The sequence below is a fragment of the Protomyctophum parallelum genome (genome assembly GCF_964188405.1).
Source record: "Protomyctophum parallelum genome assembly, chromosome: 8".
Classification (NCBI taxonomy): Eukaryota; Metazoa; Chordata; class Actinopteri; order Myctophiformes; family Myctophidae; genus Protomyctophum; species Protomyctophum parallelum.
The window spans coordinates 28,083,575-28,109,713 of record NC_139703.1 but is presented as its reverse complement, the minus strand read 5'-3'; the positions used below and the strand labels follow the sequence as shown (position 1 = coordinate 28,109,713).

The 26,139-nt window shown below is 41.9% G+C and overlaps 2 protein-coding genes across 4 annotated transcripts; one reads left to right on the top strand and one right to left on the bottom strand.

The window, feature by feature from the left end:
- Positions 1-684: 684 nt before the first annotated feature.
- Positions 685-5,260, bottom strand: elf3 (E74-like factor 3 (ets domain transcription factor, epithelial-specific)). 3 transcript variants are annotated; one of them, XM_083770595.1, is made up of 9 exons: positions 5,115-5,260; positions 4,713-4,877; positions 3,606-3,842; positions 3,304-3,441; positions 3,076-3,192; positions 2,874-2,963; positions 2,565-2,684; positions 1,984-2,179; positions 685-1,695 (listed from the first exon to the last, which is right to left on the bottom strand). In XM_083770595.1, exons 2-9 carry the CDS (start codon positions 4,867-4,869, stop codon positions 1,584-1,586), a joined length of 1,167 nt encoding a protein of 388 aa, XP_083626721.1. In that variant the 5' UTR covers positions 4,870-4,877; positions 5,115-5,260; the 3' UTR covers positions 685-1,583. The 3 variants fall into 3 exon arrangements, with proteins under 3 accessions (XP_083626721.1, XP_083626723.1, XP_083626722.1); XM_083770597.1 differs by having other exon boundaries at positions 3,076-3,189; XM_083770596.1 differs by having other exon boundaries at positions 3,606-3,839.
- Positions 5,261-12,934: 7,674 nt separating this feature from the next.
- Positions 12,935-22,543, top strand: apobec2a (apolipoprotein B mRNA editing enzyme, catalytic polypeptide-like 2a). Its single transcript, XM_083770943.1, has 4 exons — positions 12,935-13,357; positions 19,407-19,628; positions 19,963-20,271; positions 20,930-22,543. The coding sequence occupies exons 1-3, from the start codon at positions 13,086-13,088 to the stop codon at positions 20,264-20,266; spliced, it is 798 nt and encodes a 265-aa protein (XP_083627069.1). The 5' UTR covers positions 12,935-13,085; the 3' UTR covers positions 20,267-20,271; positions 20,930-22,543.
- The last annotated feature ends 3,596 nt before the right edge of the window (positions 22,544-26,139 follow it).

Sequence of the window (26,139 nt, the reverse complement as noted above, 5' to 3'; positions counted from 1 at the left end):
TATACTGTTAACTCTTGGTGCCATTAGATTTATGGCTAGAACAACGAAGAATATAAATTACTGTACACTTTCATTGGAAGATTAGAATTTTCTTTTACTAAATAAAATAATAATGTTAAAATTACTTTTAAGGGAACTGTTGATGAAGAAAGAGTTGAGCAAAGCTAGAAGATATTATACTACACAAACAAACACATAGTCTGTATCTCAAATGTATTTTTCAAATCAGACACACGTACATCTTCTGCAGGTCTAACACAATGAAATTAATAATTGAGATATCTGTCTCAAAACAATGTGAAGTGATCTACTTTAATGCAGCGCAATATTTGTCTTTTTTAGCCATTACAAAGGATTTTGTTTTTATGTTACCATGTTTTGACAATGATGGATTAGTCTGTGGAACCATTATGTGAACAAAAACGATCCTATTAGCTGAGAATGTGACAAGGATTTTGAATGCTCATACATAGGCATTTGAAATGATCCACATACAATTATACACTGTCAAAATGTATTTATTAAAAAAAAGACTTTACAAAGAGAACAATATGTCATACATAAATAGGGATAGGCTATCCCAAACGATACATTGTGAGATTTACTTCTCAGACATGATATTAGGTGATAGGTCATAGATGATAGGAGACCCACTTGCACTTTATAGCAAGTGAACAATCATACAGAACAGGTGCACATGATTTCTTACTGATTCATGAAAATAAAACAGATACAGTATTATGTAAGATCTGTGACATAAGCCCTTCTGAATTGAAATGGAACGTTATGTAAACACATTCCATATTAGAAAGAAATACCATAACAATAGTGTACTTCAATACAATGTTATAAAAGTCTTAACATAATATGTACAGTATATTATACTGTACATTGCCTTCATTCTTTATTTTCCTTCTGCTGCTACAAAGATAACGATACCTCAATCGCAGATGACGTGTAGAACAACAATAATTAAGTGTTACTTTTGGGGGCTATGTGGACAGTTTTCACCTGTCTATAAATATAAAAATAATAATAATATGACAATAAAATAATACATTCGTCAATAACAACATAAAATGTATGCAGTGCTGTAATACAATCATTAATGCCCCACATACCAAAGGTGTCTTCCAAAGTGAAAGATGGACAGGAAAAAGTCATAATCTAAATGCTTTCAGAATAATATTGTTGGGATCATCTCCGAGATTGTTGTATCACCAAAATCGAATACATTGATACAACTCTTTACTTTGTTAGTCGCGAGTTGGCTGTGATAACACTTGAAAGCAATATCCCAGTGACTCAGTTACCACGCACACTGTAGCTCATACTGAGAGGTTCGTACTGAGAATCGATGTTAAAATAATAAAAATACAAAAATAAAACACTGGACAATATTAAGGTTGGTTCATAAAACCTACTGGAGCCAATAACTCTGGCTTACATTTTCTGCAACACCTCCCCTTTACGTGGGAAGTAAGTGTCTTTAACATGAGGGGTAGGTACAGTGCATGCTGTCATCCTAGAAGCTATACTGTACAACGGACAAGTCTGTCGCCCCCTGTTCCGTGCTTGACAGCTCACATGGCCATGCCGATCTCATCTGTCTTCCAACCAGTGGAGTTCTTCCCAAACTTGTAGACCAGTCGCCTGCCATCCACCCTGTCCAGAATCTCCCTCTTGTAGTAGTACCTTTGGAGAAAGGTAGTTTGGGTTATAGACCTATACTTTATTGAGTTTCAAGCTCATGCATATATACGCATAATGACTGGTTGATAGATAATAATAATGAGTACATTTATTGAAATACATTGTTGTTGCTTTTGGTCAATTTCATGAAAGAATTAATTCATTAACTGGTGTCAATAAAAAGATGGACAAGAAAAACTCTTGCAGGCTACCTAGTTTCATATCCTTTAATACTGTATAATAGGCTAAAGCAGCTGTTAGCTATAGCCTTACATGTATAGGCTAACTCACCTCATGGCACGGCTGAGTTTCTCATACGTCATGCTGCTGTTTTTCTTTCTTTGGCCCCACATCTGAGCCACGGCCTCGGACTTGAGGAACTTGAAGACCCCCTCGCGCCTGTCCTCCCACTTCATCAGCCCCTGGTTCCTCTCTGGGTGGATCAGGATGTCGCGGATGAACTCCCACAGGTGGGTTCCACGGGGTACTGCAGAGAGCACAGGGACAGCGTTAGCAAAAACTGTTTTGTTTTGTTTTTATGCTTGTGTGTGTGTGTGTGTGTGTGTGTGTGTGTGTGTGTGTGTGTGTGTGTGTGTGTGTGTGTGTGTACACGTGCGTGCTTGCCAAAGAGTGAGAGTCTGCATGTGGCATGAGAGTGATGTGTGACTTTGATAAAAACAAAGACATGCAAAATGAATGCAAAGTGTACACCCACTGAAACAGCACATGCACTATAAGATCTTCAGTATTAATTTAACTGTGAGTGTAAAGTAAGTAAGTAAGTAAAGGGTAAAAAAAAAAAGGAAAAAAAAGGAATGCATGCTATGGCCTGTGTCCAACAACTCTACTTAAAGTCTAAACTGTGGGCTTACCATGTTTGCTTTTCTTTGGGTGGCTGAAGTAGTTGTTGCCATGGTGTCTCTCGAGTTTAGGAGGTCGTCCCCTTGGTCTCTTTGTTCTCAGGTCTCCTTTCTCCGTCTTGATGTTCACTTCTGTCAACAGAGCAGTTCACATTTTATAAATTTGGAGACATAACAAGCAGTCTTTGACGACGTGAATGAGTTGGACTAATTGCCGGCTAAGGAATGAGTCAATATGCCTAGACAAAAGGTCTCAGCAAACCTATACATCTTTCATTCAACTTCTTTTCATGTTGTTTTGGTGATTGTATGTATACTCACTTGCAATCTGAGGGTAGGAGAACTCAGGGTCTGAGTCGCTGCTGCTCCTGGACTCTGGAGAACTTGGGTTGTGGAAGCTAAATACACCACCTAGAGAGAGGGATACATGTTTGTTTAAAGTAAACAAGACAAGACAAGACAATAGAGAGAGGAACATGATATAGATTGTGGCACACAAAATAATAAACTAAGCAACACTCACCAGTGGAGGACGAGCTGTATTCACTGTCAGAGGGATAGTCCATATCCAGTGGAGTCATGGCCAGATGTGATAGATCTAGAGCTGTCTCGTATTCAAACTCCCGCTTGATGTTGTCTACTGTTGACAGATAGAGTATCAACGTTAACTATCTATGTTGTGATGTCATCCGTGAAGAGCCATGGGCTCAGTGAAATGCTGTTGCTGCTGCTGGTATATATGGCTACCTACCTTCGTGAACTTTAACGGTGCTGAGGCGAGGGAAGTTCGCACTGAGAGAACCGAGAGGAAGGTCCAAGTTTTCCAAGAAGCTGTCCAGGAGTTGGCATGCCTCATCGTTCAAGTCTGTCCCTGAGAGACTCTGAAGCTCTGGAGAAGGAAAAAATCAACAGAAAGAAGAGTTATACAACAAGCATTTTTTCAATAAACAGACCTGCATTTGCATAAAATGTCAAAAGTATATCAAGGCGTTTCAGTCAATAATATCAACGCAATGCAAAACCAGAAGTGCTCGATTAGCACATTTTATGTACCATATTTTATCTTGAGGTCCAGGAGACTCTGGTGGAGGTGTGAGCCGAGCTGCGTTCCAAAGATGGCCAGAATCTGGTCATAGCTCATTTGGCACAGAGTGGGCCCGTCCATGGCACAGTAGGCCACGCTCAGGGTGCTTGCGTCAAACTTGGTGTTTTCAATGTGGTCACTGATCCAGTCCAGAACATTCCTCTCTGACCAGCTCTGGGGGTTGATCTGCTTGTACCACTGGCCTGCTGGAAGAGAATGAGTGTGTCAGTGAAAGTGGATTGTTTGTCTTTTCTGTTTACCAAGAAGCAAACCATTCATGGCATGCATGGCAAAGTGAAGTATTTGTGTCAATTCTTCAGTGGTAGTAAATGTTTGTGTTTTGTCTGGGTCAAAACGCTTGTCTTTGAAGTATATCTTACTAGATCTCTACCTGTTAAACCACTTGAGAAGTAGACTGGCTTGTCACTTATTTTGGGTCAAGAAAACCAGGCAAACAAAGCCTGCATGGGCTCTTTTAACAATGAGAAGGCAGGCTGTTTGGCGGGCGGGTATGTCGAGTTAAACATTGGCCCTGCGGTGAATGATTGAGCCAACAGTGTCTGAATGAGGTCATAGCGAGGTTCAGCACAGCTAATGGCCTTTCTGTCTGGTTTAGAAATAAAACGCCATGTTTGCTGTGAGATTAGCGATCCAACGTTCCGCAGTGACGGCACTGAAACTGCTATCACAGTTTCACATTGTTAGCACATGCTGGATAGACTAGTGAGTCACTAAACACGATTCGAAAAAACCATCAGAATTCAAAAAGCAGAAACATAGCCCCTAGACAGGACATGATTCTTAGGTTACACTTATTTATTTTATTATTATTATTATTACAATCAATTGTAATTGAACAAATTAAGCCCCGTAGAAACAATACTGACTGTGTATTACATTCTAAAAGATGTGCCGTTGAAATTTGTAGACCTACGGTTGAGGCTTTACATTTATAATAAAAAAAAAAAAAAGTACCAGCAGCAGCATGCAAATGCAACAGTGAGCAGTCTGAACACACAATGCAGTGCTGTTCCACTCAGCCACCACTTCCACCTCAGTATTCTGTATCTTCTTACCCATCACGCTGTAGCTCAGGCTGGGCATGTGCAGCGTGTCGATGCTGGGCAGCAAGGTGGAAGCAGCAGGATGCTGCTGCGAGGACTCCAGGCTGCCATGATGGTACATGGTCAGGTTGGCGTGGGTCAGAATGCTGCTCAGGCTCAGAGATGACATGGATTCAACTGGTCGAAGAGAAGAGAGAAGAGTAATATTGGTCAGCATAAGCATCGGCGTATGAGTAAGAATAAGTAATAATGGTATAACTATAAGCATGCGGGCAATGCATTGTGTTCTATTGAGAAGCAGGTTCGAATGGGTAATCGTTTATTTAAAATCGAGTAAATTACTAACACGTGTTATTTTCCCTATAAAGTCTCAGTGTCAGTGTCACTTCATGCAATTTCGTGGATATGCCGTACCTGATGAGTCGATGAGCAGCAGGCTGTGCGGCAAATAATAGAGGTCCAAGATAATCCAACGTGTGAGTCCGCTACTCTGTGATTCCACTGTTTCTTCTGAGTAAATCCTTCAGTCTTCTCTCCCTCTTATCTCACGGTCTAGAGGCAGAGATGCACCTGTTGCTACTTTTACCTGCCTGGATGTCTTATAGTCAAAGGTGGAGCGGCGGGGGGGTGGGGGGTGGGGGGGGTGGCTTAGGTGAGATGGGGCTTTCCACCGGAGCTGTGGACACGCCTTCCCCTTTGCCGAGAATCTATGTAGAACAAAACAAGCCTTCCCTCTATTATGCGCTACAACGGTGTTAACCCCTTCTCACTCAGAGACACACACACACACACACACGCACACGCACACGCACACACACACACACACACACACACACACACACACACACACACACACACACACACACACACACACACACACACACACACACACACACACACACACAGCCTAATCCCTCTTCTCTTTTGTCTCTTAAGTCTTTTGCTCCGTAGTCTCTCTCCATTTTTCTCTCTCCATTTCTTCTCCATCACTTTTTTTGGCCTCCCTCTGTCTCTCACACCCGCCAATAAAATAATACAAAAGTCAAGCAGTAGTCAAAGGGTTACATGGGTGGCTAATGGATAAGAGCTGGGTGAGATATGGAGATACGGACAAATTTTACATCGTTTCTATAAATAGCAACAGCTTGTTATCACGCACACCTGTCTGGTCAGGTTTTTTTGTTGTTTTTTTGTTGTCTACATACTACATAGTGTCATTGTTAAAATGACTTAATCGAGGTCCTTGGAAATTTCATTGCACCAAATAGTTCCACCTCAACAGTACACAAACAGTACATTACATTACACTAACAATGAGCATTTACTTATAGTCAGATTTCCACAAAATAATGCAACTCAAGTTTTTAAAGGTGACACACATTTACGTTAAGATTTGACATAAGGTTTGAATTGCCTGCTTAGAAAAACCTGACATAACTTGTAGAAAGTACACATTTCTACAATTTTAGAAATTGTAGGCATGTGCACATGCGCGCACGCACTCACGCACGCACGCACACACACACACACACACACATGCACACATTACACGCACACACACCATCTGCATTTACAAACACATTCAGGTCTTTGCGTTTATCTCTTTGGAATGGAATCTCCGCTGCCAATATTTACCATTGACCCTGACACCATGAGCTGCACCCTGCAGACCTTTCTCACTAACTTTATCTCTCATTCCACTCTGGGAGGGCGAGGGAGGAATGGCCAAACTGCCATGCTCAATTATTTACATAGCCAACACCCAAAATCTATTAGTGCAAAGCACGGATTTGATAATAGATACCATGGCTTGGATACATTTGAAGTCTCATGGCAGATCAAATGACCAAATGACATGTTCAGCTAAAACCATCAGACTAGTCTTTGTTTTTTTTGGGTTTTTTTCCTTCTGTCAATAGCATACTGTGCATGACAGCTAGGCCTCAGTTTGGATTTGCCTGGAGTGAAGTTGGGTCAGTTTAATTGAGTGGTAGGCCTACTTAAATTCAACTGGTAAACTAATTTAACCTCCTTGATGGAGGTGAGTGTTCAATTGAATGAATTTAATTTGAAGGACCCCAATGGAAATGAGCCATAGTGCTTTCTTGGGTTATAAATCCTCTTAGCAGACCTAGTATTGAACTGTACTTTACCGTGTTCAAATGGCACATCAATTGTTTTAGACTAAAACCAGCGTACTCACGTAAATGAGTAAGCTGGAGAGGTTTTGGCTCAGGACCGATCTGCTCAGAGAATCGTTGTTGATGGCCTCAGCCTCAAGAAGGGAAACACGCGTATAAGTCATTAAGTGTATATGTTTATGTAGATGGATGATTAACATTCCATGAGTTTTTATCCCTTAGTACACGCTTTACCAGCCTGACCACAAGACCACAGTCTGCTAAGAGTCATGCTGGAATACACTCATGGAAAAACTTGTGGACAAACTTGTTAGTTTGCATAAACTGATCTCTGCTGGCATGCTGCCCTATTCACTAGCCTTAAAACTATCAGTCATTACTAATTACTGTTTACGTCTGGTCCAATTCAGTTCATTTGAAATTCTATTCAGCAGCCATAGAACTGTAGAATTAAAAAGTGAGTGTACAATGCATGTAAATAAAACACCAAAATAAACCTGTAACCACTTTCAATTTAGCATCCCTATTTTGGGTATGCCATTATAGGCAAATTAAAAAAAAGAGGTTAGACTAACACAAGTCCCCTTAGCCCCCTTTTGCCGGTTAAGACTTCGCCTGCGGTTAGGGTTAGGGATTTTACGGCGTACAGCGTACCATCTACAGCTGTGCATATCTGATGGTTTCGAGAAATTGGATCCAAATGTCCTTTATAAGATGCATGCATTGCATATTCAGTTTCAGTCTGGACATGTGTTCTGAAGTTAGCAGGGGTCATGTTAAGTCCACTACAGTATTACATTATGATACCAGACTTCACTTGACCCTAACCAATAGCATTGTGATTCACTGTCACCACCAGCAGACATAGGCAGCGGGCAACTGTAAAAAGAACATGTCCTTAATCACCTCACCTGCTATGTGTGTGTGGTTGACTAGTGTCTGTGTAATCTTTGTCTCTCTCTTAATCTCTGCCATTCTCATTCATAATGTGACCCACATAATTATATCTAATGACACTACAGCACAGCAGTCAAGCTGCCTGGCAAATTTGCATTTAAACGTGTTTTCCCACAGGGAAAGCCAATGCATGGCTTTTGAAATGACGTCATATGGCAGCCAAGTCCATGGACTTAATGTTTGTTTAGAGCCCTTTAAACAAAACCTGTTTGCAGGCCAAGTCTATGTACTTTTAATGTTTGTTTAGAGCACTTTTAACAAAAATCGTTAGCCAGCCAAGTCTATGGACTTTTAGAGCAGTGACGTGACGACGTGAGACGTCATGTGGCCAATAATTATACAATAATAACAACACACTGCATTCATATCTAGTCATAACGTATATTAGTGGCAGTATTCTAAAAGTCAAAATGATGCTTCATTTCAACAGGCACCCTGGGCCTCACTTCACACGAGTGTAATTTTTACTTTGACCTTAGGGTTTGTGCACATCTCCCACCCTCTGACATCACAGGGTACAGTATGTTGGAAAACAATAACAGTCGCGAGAGTGACTCCGCTGTATTTTATTACACACCGAGAGGCATGGGTAGATGACTAGACGCGTGACATGTGAACCATACGTTTAACTGCCATGGTCTGCCGAGGTGAGTTTCACAATGTCAGTGACCACAAAATTTCACAATGTTTCCGTAGCTCCTCCCCATTTTCCCCCTTAATTGCTGCAGAGTTTAGAGAAAGTGCAGGTGTAGGAATGTGGCCGGACAGGCTTTTCTGTCACGGCTCCATCTTTTCGTAGCCCACAGACTTGTCGGCGTTGGTCGGTGGACTGAAGAAATGGAAAATGTCATCACACCTTTTCTTCTGCTTTCTTCCCGTTTGCCACTCCTCCACACCTGAGCTGCAGCTCAGTTAGGGGTTTTCCACAGCATTTTGAAATCGAAACAGCACGTATACGTGCGTTTGTGGGTATGGATACTTTTCAAGTGTGTGTATACTGTATATATTTATAGGAAATCCCATTGTTTTCTCCATAGACGTTTCAGAAAATCCTTTGAAGAAGGCCTGGAATCAAGCCAATAGGCTCCTGGTGAATGACCATGACGCATTTGATTCTGTTCCTAGTAATTGGAAAACGTAAAACCCTTGGGTCTTGTCTGTGACATCATAAATTAAACGTGTTTTTCCTTAAAAAATTGCTTCCACAGGAGCATATAGCATCGTTTTACAACCAGGAGCCTCATGGTAAAGTCTACATTGGATTGTTATATATGGATTATAGCTGATAACAAAATCCTCTATGGAGGAAAGTGAAGGGACTTTTACTTCCGGAAACCCACTGCAAATAAAGGTCTACATGTCATGTGTAGGAGAGAGAGGTGAGCAGGGTCAGCAGGTTACTGAGAGGAGTGGGGGAGGAAAATACTGAAGGGAGGGAGGGAGGGAGGGGTGGTGAAAACAAAAAAAACAGAGATCAACAACGCAAACACAGAAACTAGCTGCAGGGGTACAGAGAAGGGGGGGGGGGGGGGGGGGGTTATACGGTATTACCCAACCGCTCCCAAAGTAGTAATGATATATCATGCATGCACTGTTGCTGAGAATACCAGCTGCAGCCTATACCACTGATTCCTATATACAATGACATGTTGATCTGTCATGGCTCTGTCAGTGAACAAGAACAATAGAACATACACACAGCAGTTGTTTTGGGCTCTTCAGCCGTCCCTGTTCAACAGCTCTTTAATTGGTGTGGTCTAGGATGGTGCTATGCAAAAGATGATGATGTACGATGATTAGAGGGCCCCTCACTTCACACGGGTGTGATTTTTATTTATGGAATTTCTTTGATTTGTTTGTTTTCAAATGTATGAATTTATTTAACATTCTTTTATTAAAAAAAACCCAAAAAACAACAACTTTTAAAATATAATAATTTTCTGAATGTAGGAAAAATAAAATAGGATTTTGACTTGTGTCGTGACCCATAGAAATTGGTCCGTGACCCACAAATGGGTCCCAACCCACTGTTTGGGAAACAGTGCTTTAGAACCTTTAAGATAGAAGAGGTTCAACTGTTACCACTATAGTGACTATATTCTCACACACACACACACACACACACACACACACACACACACACACACACACACACACACACACACACACACACACACACACACACACACACACACACACACACACACACACACACACACACACAGTCACACACACACACACACACACACACACACACACACACACAGCATCCATCTTGCTAGCAAGGTGATTTACTGAAAACGAGTGCTTCCAAATCTTCCTCATCTGCAAGGAATTTCTTGACAGGAAGTAGCTCACAATTGACCATATTATGGTCAATTGTGAGACTCCTGTATGATACAGGAGTCTCACAATTGACCATATGCACATACACAGACTGATGCAGGCTATATCAGTATCTGTATGCACACATTAGCCTACTTTGTACTTTTACATGATACAGCAGGAGACACAGATCATGTAATTGAAATAGCACTGCTGCCCACTAGTGGACATGGAAAGAATCACAATGACCTAAAATGATCCCCTTCCAAACTGTCATGCTAGGTCAACCTACTCCAGACTAGAGTCCAGACATCTAGAGATCCTGTGGTGGAGCAATAAACTGAATGTCCAAACTTGGACTTTCAGTCAGGCAGTTTCACAGCACCACAGCTATAAACCCTATGGTACATGCCATTTGCCTGTTTCAGCCGCTGCATATAGTATATCAATATGTGACATACTGCACCCCAAAGAGAGGTCAGGAGAGAGAGAAAAAAACAGACGGAGGGAGAGACAGAAAGAGTAGCGCAGGTGGCTTAGTGGGGCAATGGAAAAACCCCTTTGCATTGGATTACAGTCTGAGAAGCCCCCATGTGCTCCATGAGTGTTGTGTGCAGCGGTGGAGAAAGTAGGCTATAGCCTACACACTCAAATGTAAAACTATCAATGCTAATGCTGCAGTATGGAAATACTCTGTTACAAGTATTTTTCTGTGTCAAATTTGAAAAAGGAATAAACATTGAGTCATACAAAAATAAGTCTGGAATTCAAAATGTACTAGTAGTAGCCTAGTACAAAACTATGGTTAATGTATGTTTTATGTTTTGTAATAATAATCCAAATCTACAAAGTAACAACTAAAGTTTTCAAAAGTACAAGTAAATCTTGTATTGCGAATTGAAAATACTCAAGTAAAGTACATATCATAAGCACAAGAAGTGCAGTAGCCTACTTAAGTAAATGTATTTACTTTCCACCACTGGATGTGTGCTACAGTATGTACTGTAGTCCTGTTGGCACAGATGTCTGACATGTTACCCTCCCACGGCTGGACTTGGTTTGAGTATTATGTGTCCCTCTGCATGCTGATTCACGTTAGGAAGAGGGTTCGGATGGTCGGTGAGGTGTGTGAATAATGCAATCAAGAATAGGTCTTCTTGGTTTCTATTTCTGTAACCTTCACAGTCCAGGGCCTGAAAGGCCTCTGTCACCTCACTGTCAACCCAGTGGCCCTAACTGACAAAGCCTGACCTCAACTCCATCCAACCCTGCATGACTGTCTGAAACCATAATTATGTCTCTCCCTTCCTTGCTTCCATGCATTTGAATTTCCCCGTTTCTCGACATGAGCGCCATGCAGGACCCAAGCGGCTCACAGCTCATTAGGCATCAGCCACTTTATATTCACAGCCAATTGAAATCTGTATTTCATAATGTACTGCAGGGGTAGGCAACCTTAGGCTGCAGGTGCCCACTTTGGCACAGGAGGGGTGATCGCTGGCACTCATGGCATAAGTGGATGAGAGCCAGGACTTTTCTTTTTTTTAAATGTAGTCAATTAAATGAAGTCCCCTCACATCTGTATGCAAATTAGTGAAATGACCTCCTGCATTCTAATTCTACTTCTGGGAGGAGAAGAAGAAGAAGAAGAAGAAGATTTTGGGATGTTATGCAGGTCTATAAATGAACAATCAAAATATGTTGAAATATTTATTTTGATGTGGTATCAAACGTAAAGTTGGTGGCACTGAAGTAAAATAAGTGTTTCCAACACGTGAAGGCAAATGTGATCTCTCAAATGATCTCAATGTCAATCAAATGATTCCCGATTCTTGATTCATCCTATGCTGGTGCAGCAACAACATAGCAGCCCATTACTCTTGTCAATGCTCGTCTATTTAATGTGACTATGAGCAATTGGTCATAGCTGTGCTCTGACACTATTCATTAGCCCTTTAATCATAACCAGAACCCACGAATGAAGCTGCTGCTACCCATTAGAGAACAGGCTCACAACCAGTTCTGGTTCGGGACCATAAAAAACGAACACAAACTCATTACTCAATGTGTCAAACAACACCAGTATCTGTTAAATGTTGCTTTTCCATGACCTTGTCCAAAATGTTGTGTGACAGATGTTTGGGACGCACACAGAAACACTGTTCCAAATAACATAAGAAAATCACACCTGTGTGAACTGAGCGATGCAACTATACATTTATTGTTATAGTTACTGTACTCTACTGTGCTCTGTACTGTATTGTAGTATACTGTGCGGGGGTCCCTGCCCCTGGAACATCCAGACCACCATGAACGCACGCATGGTGCCGGCCCGGTTCCCGGCGAGCCGCCCCGCGTCCAAAACGGTCGAGAAATGACAGAGTTACCATGTGGGGGTCCCCGGGGTCCCCCCGGAACATCCAGACCCCCAGGAACGGCCCAGGGCTCGTGCTAGTGTGTAGTGTACTCTGTGCTGTACTCTACTGGCCACTTTAGGTGTTGCAGCTTTCCGTGCTCGGACATATAGACACAGAGACAGACATACGGACATACAGACACAGGGACAGACATAGCTCCGTAAAGGAGCGGAGGCACTTCTCAAAAATAAGGCATACAGACATACATTCACACACACACACACACACACACACACACACACACACACACACACACACACACACACACACACACACACACACACACACACACACACACACACAGAGAGAGATAGGGTCTCTGCCCCCTACCCATGGGTTCTTTTAATAGACCTGGCTGGTCTGGGCGCTGCAGCTGCCTCAGTGTGTCGGTATCACCTCTCATTTCGTCCGGCTTTTACCCTATCCTCGTCCCAGTGACTGTCCCTCACTCTACCTCTCCTACTCTCGCTCTCCCCGTCTCTCCTCTGTTCTCTTCTCCCTATTCACCTCCACCTTCTTCTCTCACTGAAGTTCCCCCATTCGCCATGGCTGACAGAAACCGCCTGACGTCGACAAGGAAAAAAGAGAGAAAAGAGAAAGAAGTCCCAGAAGTAACCAAGAATGCAAAGAAGGAGTTGAAAAGGGAAGTGAGCGGTGGTGCAGTTGAAATGGAGGACGCAGCAGGGCCCGGGGAGAGCCCGGCGGCTGACGGGGCGAGCACCAACGGGAACACAGCTAACGGGGCCGTGGCCAATGGGGAGAATGGAGCGCCACCGGTGGAGATAGCAGAACTTCCCCCATGGGAGATCGTCTACGGGTGAGTGACGAGAGAACCCACTGGTTGACTGTTATGCAGCACGAGGCCCGATTCCCGCAAAGAAGCTCAACGGTTAACAACATGATCCCTGTTCTGAGTCAAAAATAGCCAATCTTCATGCTGAAAATGCGTAATGCGATGCGTTGCAAGCTTGACTATAATATATTTGCAGATTGTAGGGCCCTGGGGGACCCCAGGGTTTAATTAGTTCATATTCTTTATCTCTCTACAGTTTGTGATCAGACAGAAACTATTTTACCCTCACTTAATTTTTTAGTGCACTTCAAAACTCTCCTTTCAATTAGTTATTACTGATTATGGTAATCTGCGTCATAGTAATGTCTTAAGCTATGCAAAACGTACTTGATAGATTGCACATTGTGCAGAAAACTTCCAAAACCAAGACAAGGGAACTTAATACTCCTATTTAAAATGTCCTACACTGATTGCCTGCCTGTTTTAGAATTGATTTTATTTATATATATTTTTACTTTAAAGTCATGGCCAGGCTCCTAATTAGGCCTACATTTTAGAGTTTTATCACCCTGCTGGTTGTTCCTGAGTCAAGGCTGAAATCACAGAGTCACCGTGACTTTTCCGTCAGGGCCCCTCTGCTCTGGAATGACCTTTGCTTTAGCAATCAGTGAAATAGGAATGTTGATGAGGCTCTACTATACAATCTCATGGACTGTTGCTGGGTTCAGGTTCTGCTCTGCTTCGCCTCACATTGCTTAGAAACAATCAAGGGGTCAGGGGTACTTCATCCATTAACACGACTTTCAGAACAATAGTAACAACAACATCTAACTATAAATGCGCCACGTCTGTCTGTCTGCGTGTGTGTACGGTTGCAATGCATGTAACTTGACAACCGCTTGCCCCACGACTTCTAATTCGACACACGCGTTCCACACCTACGCAGGGAGTGCAGTGCCCCGCCTTGAGTCGGTGGCTTACACCGTTGTCCAGAACCACCACAAAAGGTTCTGGTCAGGCTCTGCCAGTGGACCTAATGAGCCTAAGTCCCCTCAACTGTGCAATTTCCAGCCTCTGCCTCAGCCAATTGATTGCCATGGCAAACCCACTCAGAGTTCTGGAGGGTGTACTATACAGGTCCTAGCGATAAATGCATATACTGAAAGACTTCTGCTGTTGTGATACTAATGCTTTACCATTATGGGCTGGGTAGTTAATTTTTGTATCATGAGAACCTCACTGATACAACCAAGCACTGAAAATGCTACGATGTTTGGTGCAAGTTTATTTTACTGTCCTTTTCATTGACACAGTTTGATCAGTGTTTCCCAAACAATGGGTCGGGAGTCGGGGCTTGTGGAGCTGCTATTTTGTTTTTAAATAGGGTTCAAGTGGTTAATTTAATAATTATGTACAGTATTGTGTTTCCGGGGAGACACCAAATTTCCCCTTGGGTCCCAAGCTAAAAGGTTTGGAGAAACACTGAGTTAGATCACTGGATGAATCGGTTACTACAGTATCTCTTCTCTCACAGACACAATGTGTTAATGGTGCCACATCCAATTACACAGCTGCACTACATACTTTTGGACACTTTTGGCATTTCTATCCAACATTGTTTTGATCTGAAACACCCGAGGGATAGTCAATAATTATGTATAGCTCACTTGATGGTCAAGATAACTGGCACAGTTTTGAAACTTGAGCTATAGGGCTGAGACTGCTGACGTCAGAATGAAATGTTCAGAGAGGAGTCATCCCATCTGCTAGACTAATTGGTCTCTCCAATGTACTGTCCTGTTTGTGTGTGTGTGTGTGTGTGTGTGTGTGTGTGTGTGTGTGTGTGTGTGTGTGTGTGTGTGTGTGTGTGTGTGTGTGTGTGTGTGTGTGTGTGTGTGTGTGTGTGTGTCATGTCATTAGATATGTTTATGCTGCAAATATGGTTACAAAATTTGATCTTAGTCTGTCTAAGAATCTAAAGTGTATCAGCAACATGTAGTGTCCAACAGAAAGAAACCACTGCACTGCTATAAATGTGTAATTGGTCATTCGCATTGGATAAAGAGTAGCTAAAGTTAGAACGCCCTTTATTAAATGGACCCGATGTTGAGGTTCGATGGGACATGGTGGTCAACATTTTAGGGAATTTCATTGTCCATAAAATAGACGTGGGCTATGTTACCAACTAGTTACTAGTAGCAAGTTAACATTGCAGGCCCTGAAATTCTTGCACAGGTAGAACATGTCTCTGGGTCCCTGGCGCCTCCATCTTCATGTCATAATGTCCATGAGCATGACACTATCCGCTCTGTAAGGGTTGTCCAGCACACTGCTCCGATATGGGTGGGCAGGCCCAAATTAACAATTTAATTTACTGGCGTTTAAGCCCCAGGGCCCGCAGCTTGCAGGGCCCTGTGCGAGACTATTTCAAATAGGTACAGCTGTTGCGTCCGTCAAAACCGTATTCATAGTTACCGATTTCAATGTAAAGCAACACACAGGAACCCACGCTAGTGATTTTGATCATCCAACAGTTTCTTACCCACTCGGTGGGAGGAGACTCAAACATAGCAGTTCTAGTGTCGGGGAACAGCCTTAACTCTATGCGAGTCACATGAGCGCATGTGCATGGGGCCTATTGATTTGGTGTAGCGCCAGGGCCCTCGGAGGAGTTGATGCAGAGAAACAATTACCCCCCTGGGGATCCCTACGTAGTATCCTTAGTTAAGAGTGTATCAAATATTTATCCAGGTTAGGTTACACAGACAAATGGTCCTGGCTGCAGCCAAGGTGGAGGACCGGATGCAACTCATTCACCCAGCTGACTGTTGACTATGACAATCATTCATATCATTGGTCCAATGCTGTCACCACCTGTAGGTGCCAAGCACTTGCTGCCCACATACAAAGAGGTGACAGGCTATGCCATTGAGTCAGTCCAGCATTCTTCTTTCGATAGTTGGTAGTGCAGGCTGCCAGTGAACCACAGGCTGCTATCTTAGCCATACCCATGAGAGCAAGTGGAAGTAGATGTTAGGCCTCTGGCTAATCCTGCCCGACGGTGACTTCTCAAATATGTCGAGGAACAATTTGGACTCATCCACTGGGGGGTGGGGGGTCTCATTCAAACTGACATTTGTCTGCTGAGTGCTTGCAGAGTGCTTTTTCTGCTGCAGATTGTGAGACTCCTGCAGCCGCACCAGATGTTGTATCAACCTAATGTGGGGAGAATAGATTCCGTCTAGGACTTCAGGCAGCACCACTGGATTACTGGAAATACACTTTCTGTCCTCAGAAATAAAATGCATTGTTAAGACCCTGGCACAGACGCATAGGTTTGCCAAGGAGCACAACAAAAATACAGGGGAGACGCCGTTTTAACAAAGAAATTAGAAGAAGAACAGAAGTGGGAGAGGTCTGGGGAGGCAGGCTTTTATATGGCTTTGCCACCCGGGCCCAGGTGCCGCGCCAATTAGGAAACAATGAGAAGACATAATAATAAGTAAAGTGCAAAGTAAACATACAGAAGGTTTGAGAAACCCTAACCAGATAACCTAAGTGTAATAGCCTAATATAATATAATACACAGGGAACCGTCACAGGATAAAGAGGCAAAAGGGGTAATCTTGTCATTGTAAACGCAGCCTGTGTCTGTTTTGCTGGTTGACAACACAATAGCAACAGATGTACTTCATTGTCCTGGCAAGCTGGCACCTCCAGTATGGCTGCCACTCGACCCACCCGTCCCAAAGGGCCAAACACAATTATTGTGGCAGTGAAGGATTAACAACAATAGCAGCAACATAACAGTTAATTCAACTGATATTCAGAGATTAAAATTCCATGCAGGGTATAATAATAATAATAATTCCATAGGAGTCAAGAGTGAAGTTGCAATCAAAAAGATCTCTGGTTACCCCAGGAATATAACTGTATAGTGTTTGACTGCCAAGTCAAACACTAATAGTCGAAGATTCTGCAAAAATAGGTGAAAAGATTTGGTCGAGGGTTTGAAAAAAGGTGACGACCAAATATACACCAGTGGTTTAAACCTGGTCAACTGGTGTATATCTCTGCTGTCTGGAAGAAACCACCTAACTCCAAAATATTAATTTTTCAGGAAATGAAAAAAACCTTTCATTGGTACATAAAGGGTGTTCAATAGCACTGATTTATGAAAAATAAATAAATAGTTGGAGTTAGCTGGTTTGGCAGATATAGTTTGAGGATCCAATGGAGGTTTTCACCAAAGCCGTTTTTAATACTTTAAATTGATTCAGAATTATTTTAACCAACACACAGATGCAAAGGATGTTCAATTGCATTTATTTATGAAAATTAAATTAAAAATAAACAAAACCTCAAAAATGGAGTTAGTTGTTTCTTTCGGACATCAAGTATATATTTATATTCTAGATGTGGTTAAAACTGAATAATAGGAGAAACAAACTAAAGTGTTGGATCTGACCTGGTAACATTCAATATGGGTGACAGATTCAGGGGTCTAAGAATATAGCTCTGGAATTCCTCTATGGGCCACCACATCCTAAAATTAGCTCTGCCCTGCTCTGCTGTGTGCTGATCTGTAAGCACTTAACCTCACAGTACCAGATGCTACCAAACACAACGCCGACCTCATCTTATTCAGCATACTTTGCTTTGGAGACCTCATCACGGTTTGAATCAAGGTTTGAATTTCGCTCATGACCTATAGCCTGGGAAGCATGCCTTTTCGGGTTATGATCTAGTAGGGAGCGGATATTAACTTACGTCATGTTGTAGTCACTGATTTGTAGTCATCAGCCAGGAAACCACAAATTAGAAGTACAGAAAATTCCCCGTGATAAAGGGCATCGTAATTTTAGCGCCAAAAAAACCTATGAATATGAATCTGACACGTATGTCTTGGAATAGTTCCAACTTGTAGCAACTGGCGAACATAAAAACAAACAGGGGGCCCCAAAACAAAGCAATGTCGAAAAAGCCGGTCAGATAACTCACGAATAGATTTAACCAATATTTATTATAGAATGAGAATAAGTGTGCATATAATATTTTATCTTGGCGTTTGGCTCTGCTACATTTTTCTCCCTGCTCGACAATTAAACACCATCATTATGTTGTTTCTGTACTATGTGCTGCTTCTGTTGTTTTTGTTGAACAGACCTGTGAAGATGAATATCCTTCGGGACAATAAAGATTATTATTATTATTATTATTATTAAACATTAAGAGCAGACCGGGAGATAGATATACAATAACAACTCCCTATGGGGAACAGAAATAACAGAGCCCACCGGTGGTGCTGGTGAGAGCAACATCACATAACAACCAGGAACCATATGCAGAAGGAAGGCAGGAAGAAGCATGCAGAGCTTATATTAAATACCCCGTCCAATTGGTCAGCTGACTGCCACGTCAGCATATGACATGGGAGTCTGCAGACACTGAATACACCCACATAGTAATGCAGCATATTAACCCCTTGAGTATATGTATGCTCCCTTGAGCACAGCATGAAACCCCTCGAGTATATCTGACTGAACTAACTCCGCAAGCTACGTATCATATATCTTACCATCCGGTCTGGGCCGGATCACACAGCAATTTAGCAGACCAGGCAACTGGTGACGCAAGATTACTAATGTGTTATGCCATATCAAGCAACGTTTCTGTCTCACTCCACTGTAGTGTGAAACAATGCAAAAATGCCATAAACATTTTACAAGACAAGGCAAAGTATATTAGAAACATATTGTGGATTTCATAATCAGCTAATTGAAAGTTGTGATATGTAACCTGAATATATAAAGTTGTTTTTATTTTGTTGCTATTCCTCTGCCCCCATGTAAAGCGTCTTTGGGTACTCAGAAAAGCTCTATATAAGTTTGAGATATGATTATTATTATTAATAACTTATTTTTAATTGAGAGAAATATCAATGTCAATTTAACAACAATGTTACATATTGTTACAACTCGAACAAGTACCATGGGAGCCATGCCTAAACTAGTAATAATACTGTTTTTACTAATTACGGTTGTTTTATGTTTTGTTTTGTTTTGTTTTACAGGGACCGCATCGATCCGTTCTTCTACAAGTTTCAGTTCAAGAATGTGGAGTACTCGTCAGGTCGTAACAAGACCTTCTTGTGTTACATGGTGAACACAGGAGATGTAGAGGACATGAAGAAAGGCTACATGGAAGATGAACATGCAGGCGCTCATGCAGAGGAGGCCTTCTTCATGGAAACTCTGCCTGAATACGACCCTGCACGCAAATACACAGTGTGCTGGTAATTGTAGTTCTTTCAATCTTAACATATGACACATGTCATGTACCAGTCCTTCACCTTTCTTGTCAGGACGCTGATTAGCTTGATTGATAAGACCCTTGATAGCTTAACAATCTTAATAGAAGGAATTTCTGAAACATCTATGGAGAAATGTGTGGGATTTTTACTTCACCAGTGCCGGTGATAATCATGGCGGCAACTATTGTGGTTTAATAGAGGGACGATTATACGCAGATGAATGTGCATGCGGGCACACCAAGAATGCAACAAAGGATTGCTAGTTAACTTTTATTTACAGATAGCCTTTACGGAAACATGGTTCCTCTTTCTATAGGTATGTATCCTCCAGTCCCTGCGCAGCCTGTGCCGCCAAGATCGCTGAAGTCTTGAAGGCCAGGACGAACCTGAAGCTGAGCATCTTCGCTGCGCGGCTTTTTGAATGGGAGGAGCCAGAGATACAAGCTGGGCTCAGGGCCATGCACGCTGCGGGCTGCAAGCTGCGGATGATGAAACCCCTGGACTACTCCTACACCTGGGAGTCGTTTGTGGAGAACGACGACCAGCCCCTGAACCTCTGGGAAGACTGCCAGGACAACTATGACTGGTACCAGGAGAAGCTAGCGGACATTCTTCAGTGACCATGGTGAGTGAGAATGCTGGCACAACAATGTCAATTAGGAATAATTAAGTCATTCTATTTCCACTGCGTGTGTGTGTGTGTGTGTGTGTGTGTGTGTGTTTGTGTGTGTATTTCCACTGTGTGTGCGTGCGTGCGTAGCATAGCGTGTGTACGTGCGTGTGCAGGACACACACACGCAGGACATCCCTCATACACGTGGCATGTACATGTCACAGAACAGTCATGTTATTGTCTTCACCAGGCCGAAGGCCGAGGTTTTCCCTCCGTCCGTCTGTGAACAGCTAATCTCTGGCACTGTTGGCTTGCTCACAGCCAAACTCTGCACACACACTCCCTGGATGCCAGAGCTGAACTTCTGCCCCACATTTTCCACATGGGCCTATTATAGCGCCACCAGGAGGCCGACTACTGCAAAACACTTTTTTTGACAGTACATCTACAGATTTTGTCCAAACATCGCGCAAATTGGTAGTCTCTCTATAAACATTAAAGGAAACAGGTCTTTCAGAATTTTCATACTAATAAACAGAATGCAAACTATATTCATGGGAGTGTCTTCGAGCTCAAAGCAAGAGAATATCTCTGAGGCCTCATGAGACTCAGTTTGTGCACTGTTTATGAAGTGTTACTTGCTGCCCTAACACCCCTTCTCTCCACACAGGAATCAAGGTGGCCACAACCCAGTAGAAGATCATCCCTGCACTGTCTTGTATGTGTCTGGCTGGCTTGACCTCGTCTGTGGACTGTCCATCAAATCAAGATACAGGAAAGGCTCTGGAGGCCCAGGCGGTGGCGTAACCGTCTGGGCACCCGACTGGTATTCCAGTCACAGTGTGCCGCGGGTTCGACTCCCGAGCCTGACACGGCCCTTACTGCATGTCATCCCCCCATCTCTCTCCCGTTTCCTGTCAGCCTACTGTCTGTCCCTTCAAAAACAAATAAAAAAGGCGTAAGCCACAAAAAAATATCTTTAAAAAAAAAAGAGAAAAAAAAAGGTTAAGGCTCTGGAGCACCAGGAGTGCGTACGTTCAAATGTAGACTAGTAACATAAACAGCAGCCAAACGGACCCTCATTTGATAAGATTTTGTGCCAGGGACCCCCAGAAGAGAAGATTTTTGTTAAATGTTTTGCAGATGTCAAAAATAGCAGATCTATAAAGCTCACAGCGCGTTGTGATGCAACATGTTGTGAGCTTGTAAATATTTTGGAATAGCCGTATAAAATATCCCTAACAACTATCTGAAGAACTACTGGCTGGCCATTACATTGTATGTGCAGTCATGGTCCCCCGAGGGACCCTTATCCCTAAACTTATTTGCCATTTTTGACTATTTTGAAAATCATTTTAAAATAGTTCAACTAGCCGATCTACATCTACACGTTGTGAGCTTGTAGATCAGCTAATTGCACTATTTTAAGAGGGGTTTATTCATTGTAAAAACTGAGCAAATAAGTAGCCCATACCATAGCCCTAAATGCTTAGTGACAGAATGGCATTTGTTCTAAAGCGGCACCTGTAGGCCAGAATTTCCACTTGCACATAAGATATTGGAAAATTATGGGAAGATTGCCCGAAGGAACTTGCCAAGCGCATTCATGCTACCTGGAAAATATGTGTTGTTGAAAATATGTGTTACATTGTTGAAAATGTGTTACAGTAAGTAAATAATCTGATTCTGGCACAACATTTTCCTTTCCTTTTTTAATTGTTTCATTAAGGCTCCAATATCTGATTTATAGTTGGTTGTGTACCATGTCTCATACCAAAAGTAGCAGATATTCCATTTTTGGAGTGAGACACCGGCACATAAGCATGGCAACATCATCAATCCAAGCCACTGTACAGCTGTCTGTATGATCTATAGCGGAGCTGGTTTTTCCTGAGTGCCACCATCACTGTTTGTTTTGTTTGTTTGTTTTACTATGTAATTAAACTACTTTAATAGCAAACACAATCACTGCTTGTCAGCTGTGAATTGTAAAACTGCACTCTCTCTCTGTCACATGAATATATGGTTATTTTCATAAACTGCACTAATGTGATTCATATTGAAAGGAACTTTGTTTTGCCTTTTCTTTTCTTTTAATTGATTGACTGAAACCCCTTTTTTACTACATGAAATGGATTTGTTTTTGTGCACTAATATATCATAATATATTAAGATTATGACATATTATTAGGGTTGTACTATCAAAAATAAGACATTTTAAAGTTACATCCAACAATTGATTGTTTCTAATACACCTTTAATAAAGATTATTAATGATAACCTATAGCTGATGTTTAAAGTTGTTTTTGTTCTGTTACTTAAATAGTTAACTGATAATGCCATCCAATTATAATAAATACATAAATGATTGTTCAACTGAACAAGATGGCAAAGTATATAGCACTCTCTCTTCAAATGCTGTGCTTTCCAATGATTCCAGCCAAACGATCAAATAGCTTGCTTTTTCTTTATTGTAATCATTTTTATTATAGTGTTTACATTGTTAATAGTGTTGTAAAATATTGTAGTTGACCCTTTTGGCAACAATTTACTTTTGTGTCTCCAGTCTAGACATATGCTAGATTGTGGGTAGTGAAGTATTGCTCCATGACATCAGAAATGTTTTTCTTAAAACTATTGATTGTGGCTTCCAGTGTTGCCAGATTTTGCGAGAGAAATAAGCAACCAGGCCTATGAAAACCATACCTTCTTCTGATTTCTGCTTGAAATGAAAGAACAGAAACTGACTGTTTCTACCAAAAAGGGGGCAGGGTCACATTCAAATACAGCCCGAACCCCCATTTCAGGGCCAGCTGCGTGCTTCGCTAATCATTAGACTTTCAGTGGAACGTTGTGAAGTCTGCTTCAGCCGACTCAGTGTCGTCCGATAGAGACCGAATCCTAAAATCATGTTTTGGGCTGAGCGTTCAGCAAAACTGCCAATCGCATCACTTTTTTTTTGGGGCTTAATTGGCAAAACACTGTTGTATATTGTATATACAAAAATACAGACCAGGAGTCATACACCCTTCCAGGCCCTACCCACATATAGGACACGGACACGGTCACATGAATGCGCCCGCACACACACATGACAGCCTGACAGCGCTTCAGATCAGAACAATAGAGGGTATGCGCATGCATAAAGTGAGTGGCAAATGCAATCAAATAGGACTTTTCTGTATGGACTGTCAAGGCCAGAAAGTAGTTTTTTGTAGTTTTTAGTTCCTGCATAACTCACGCACGTACAGTCAATTTTGTCAGAGATGTTTCCTGATATAACAAGAGGAAGAAGGAAAAAAAAGATAGCCTACATACCACACACTGTAGGCCAACAGTAGTAGTCACTACAACACTCAGTATGCTACAGTATGTCACAGAATCAATGAATTCAACAGTTACAGCATTATTCCTTTCCACATGGGCTAAGTAATCACTGATAATCATTATTCCATATAACAATTCTCACCAACATGTTTCCCTCAATACAACAGGACTCATAAGATAATGTTATATTATTATGGAAACATCATTGTCTTATTTTATCATCGAATTAGCTTACCATTATTCAATAAAATATGCCATTGCCTATACTGTACCAATATTCAACAAGAATAGAATTACAGTAAGAACAGTAAACATACAGTAGTTGTAACATACTTGTGTTATTTCAGCGATTAAACTGAAAAAGTCACTCAACTTAAATAAATGAGAAACAACATCACAAGTTCAAACAACATCTACTAGCACTAAATGGAATACAGCTTTGACAGAAACAAACCTAATGCCAAGATAAAATGTTACAGCTAACATTCAGCCATATAGAATAGCCTAGCGTAACTTGTGTCATGTCATGTTATGAGGTATAAGTAACCCATACAATGCTTAGTAACGTTATCCCAAGGAATATACAATTGACTCAATATTATACTAGCTATGTCCAACTGTGGACAGTTTGTTGTGGCATCTTAAATTTGATGGACGCACAGCTGCAGCTGCACCTACTTGCGACATCAGTATGATTGACTGGGGCTTTGGATATTGGTCATTTGGAAACAGCCTCCTCCTCCTCCTTCTTTTTCTTGTCCTTTCAGCTCCACCGTTCTTTGTCTTACTGGGAATTGAGTTCGGGTCCATATTTGATTAAATGTCCCGTCCCTCCATTTGAAAATAGCCGATCTACAAGCCAACAAGCAAAAATCCGCACAACACAAATCTTATATGATAAATTGACTTGAAATATTTGAGAACCACTGGTTTAAATAACAATAGGAAGCTAGACCAAATAAGCAAGCAAGCCCCCCAAAACCGCAACCCAATATTTACAAGCGACCAAAGTCGCTTACAATAAGCAGACATGGCAACACTTATGGCTTCAATTGGAGCATAGCATCCTGACCTGTATGGAGGGAAAGGATGTGATTTATACTTCTGGAAACTCGCCCGGGAAGCTCTATTGTTGCTTCTCTAGCACTTGTGTCAGGTAGGGATCAAAGAAGTCTTTCATTAACATCTCTACTGCCACCTTGTGCTGGCTCTCCACCCTGGCTGGCTTGGAACCACCTCCACCTCCACCTCCAGCAACAGCAACAGGAACTACAGCTGGAACAAGACCCAGGTTGAAGAGAACGGGTGGAGGGAACAAGGAGGCACGGCTCTGGGCGGTGTTTAGGGCTTCCATGGGTGGAGAGGGCAAGGAGGAGTGGGCTTGTATGGGTGGAGAGGGCAAGGAGGCACGGGATTGTAGGGGTGGAGGTGGAGGGAGAAAGGAGGACGAGCGGGTCTGGGCAGTGTGGAGGCCTTCCATTGCACCAGACAACCAGATCAGCCTCTTAAGACCCTGAATGGTGCGACTACGGTCATGCATGAGCTGGTGTTCGCTTACTGTTCTGCGACTGAGAGAGAATATAATACAAATAGACACACGGACACACACACACACACACACACACACACACACACACACACACACACACACACACACACACACACACACACACACACACGCGCGTAACAAAATATATACCGGTACATATTGGCTAATTTGGCTCATTGATAACATGTTCCTAACTTCATATTAAGAATTGGTGAGAGGTCAAATTAATTCAATGCCAATGTATTCGTTTCATTTTCAATAAGGTGTATCACTAGGGAAAACAACCAGGACATTATTACTTATTATGCACAATTGAGGCATTAAAGGAATAGTTCAGATCATTTTTACTTAAGCTGTATGAAATACTTGCCATTAATATAGTGGTTGCAACTGTATTAATTGATTGCCCGAGTCCCGTGGTGGGAGTTCTGCTCTGGTTTTAGTGAATATTAAGTAGTTCTGGTCATTTCGTGGGGGGCACTGGGCCACACAGTAAAAGTAAATTAATTCACAAAACTAACGTCATTTGTATAGTTGACCTATTTCTAAAATATTTGCGCAACTTTCGTTCAACTTTGACCCCTATATCACATGAAACTATTTTTTGGGCGTAGTGATATGGACACAAAAAACACAGTTCCGTGTGATCGAGGTGTCAAAAATGATGAAAGTTGCAATAATATTTTAGAAATAGGTCAACAATACAAATGACGTTCGTTTTTACTGCATGGCCCCAGTGACCCCCACAAAAGTACCGGAACTACTTAATATTTCACCAAAACCAGAGCAGAACTCCCACCACGGGACTCAGGCAATCAATCAATACAGTTGCAACCACTATATTAATGGCAAATATTTCATACAGCTTAAGTTAAAAAAAAAGTATCCCTTTAAGGTCCCCTTATCCCTAAACCTATGTGTAATTTTTTACTATTTGGAAAAACATTTTAAAAGTTCAACTAGCCGATCTACATCGATACGTTGTGAGCTTAGAACAGCTATTT

Excerpts from the sequence above, each read along its gene's own strand:
- elf3 (XM_083770595.1), bottom strand. The coding sequence starts at position 4,869 with ATGTCATCTCTGAGCCTGAGCAGCATTCTGACCCACGCCAACCTGACC. Across the intron at positions 3,193-3,303 it reads CACCGTTAAAGTTCACGAAG|TAGACAACATCAAGCGGGAG; the intron begins GTAGGTAGCCAT and ends ATCTGTCAACAG. Across the intron at positions 2,964-3,075 it reads ATACAGCTCGTCCTCCACTG|GTGGTGTATTTAGCTTCCAC; the intron begins GTGAGTGTTGCT and ends CCCTCTCTCTAG.
- apobec2a (XM_083770943.1), top strand. The coding sequence starts at position 13,086 with ATGGCTGACAGAAACCGCCTGACGTCGACAAGGAAAAAAGAGAGAAAA. Across the intron at positions 13,358-19,406 it reads CCATGGGAGATCGTCTACGG|GGACCGCATCGATCCGTTCT; the intron begins GTGAGTGACGAG and ends TTTGTTTTACAG. Across the intron at positions 19,629-19,962 it reads CGCAAATACACAGTGTGCTG|GTATGTATCCTCCAGTCCCT; the intron begins GTAATTGTAGTT and ends CTCTTTCTATAG.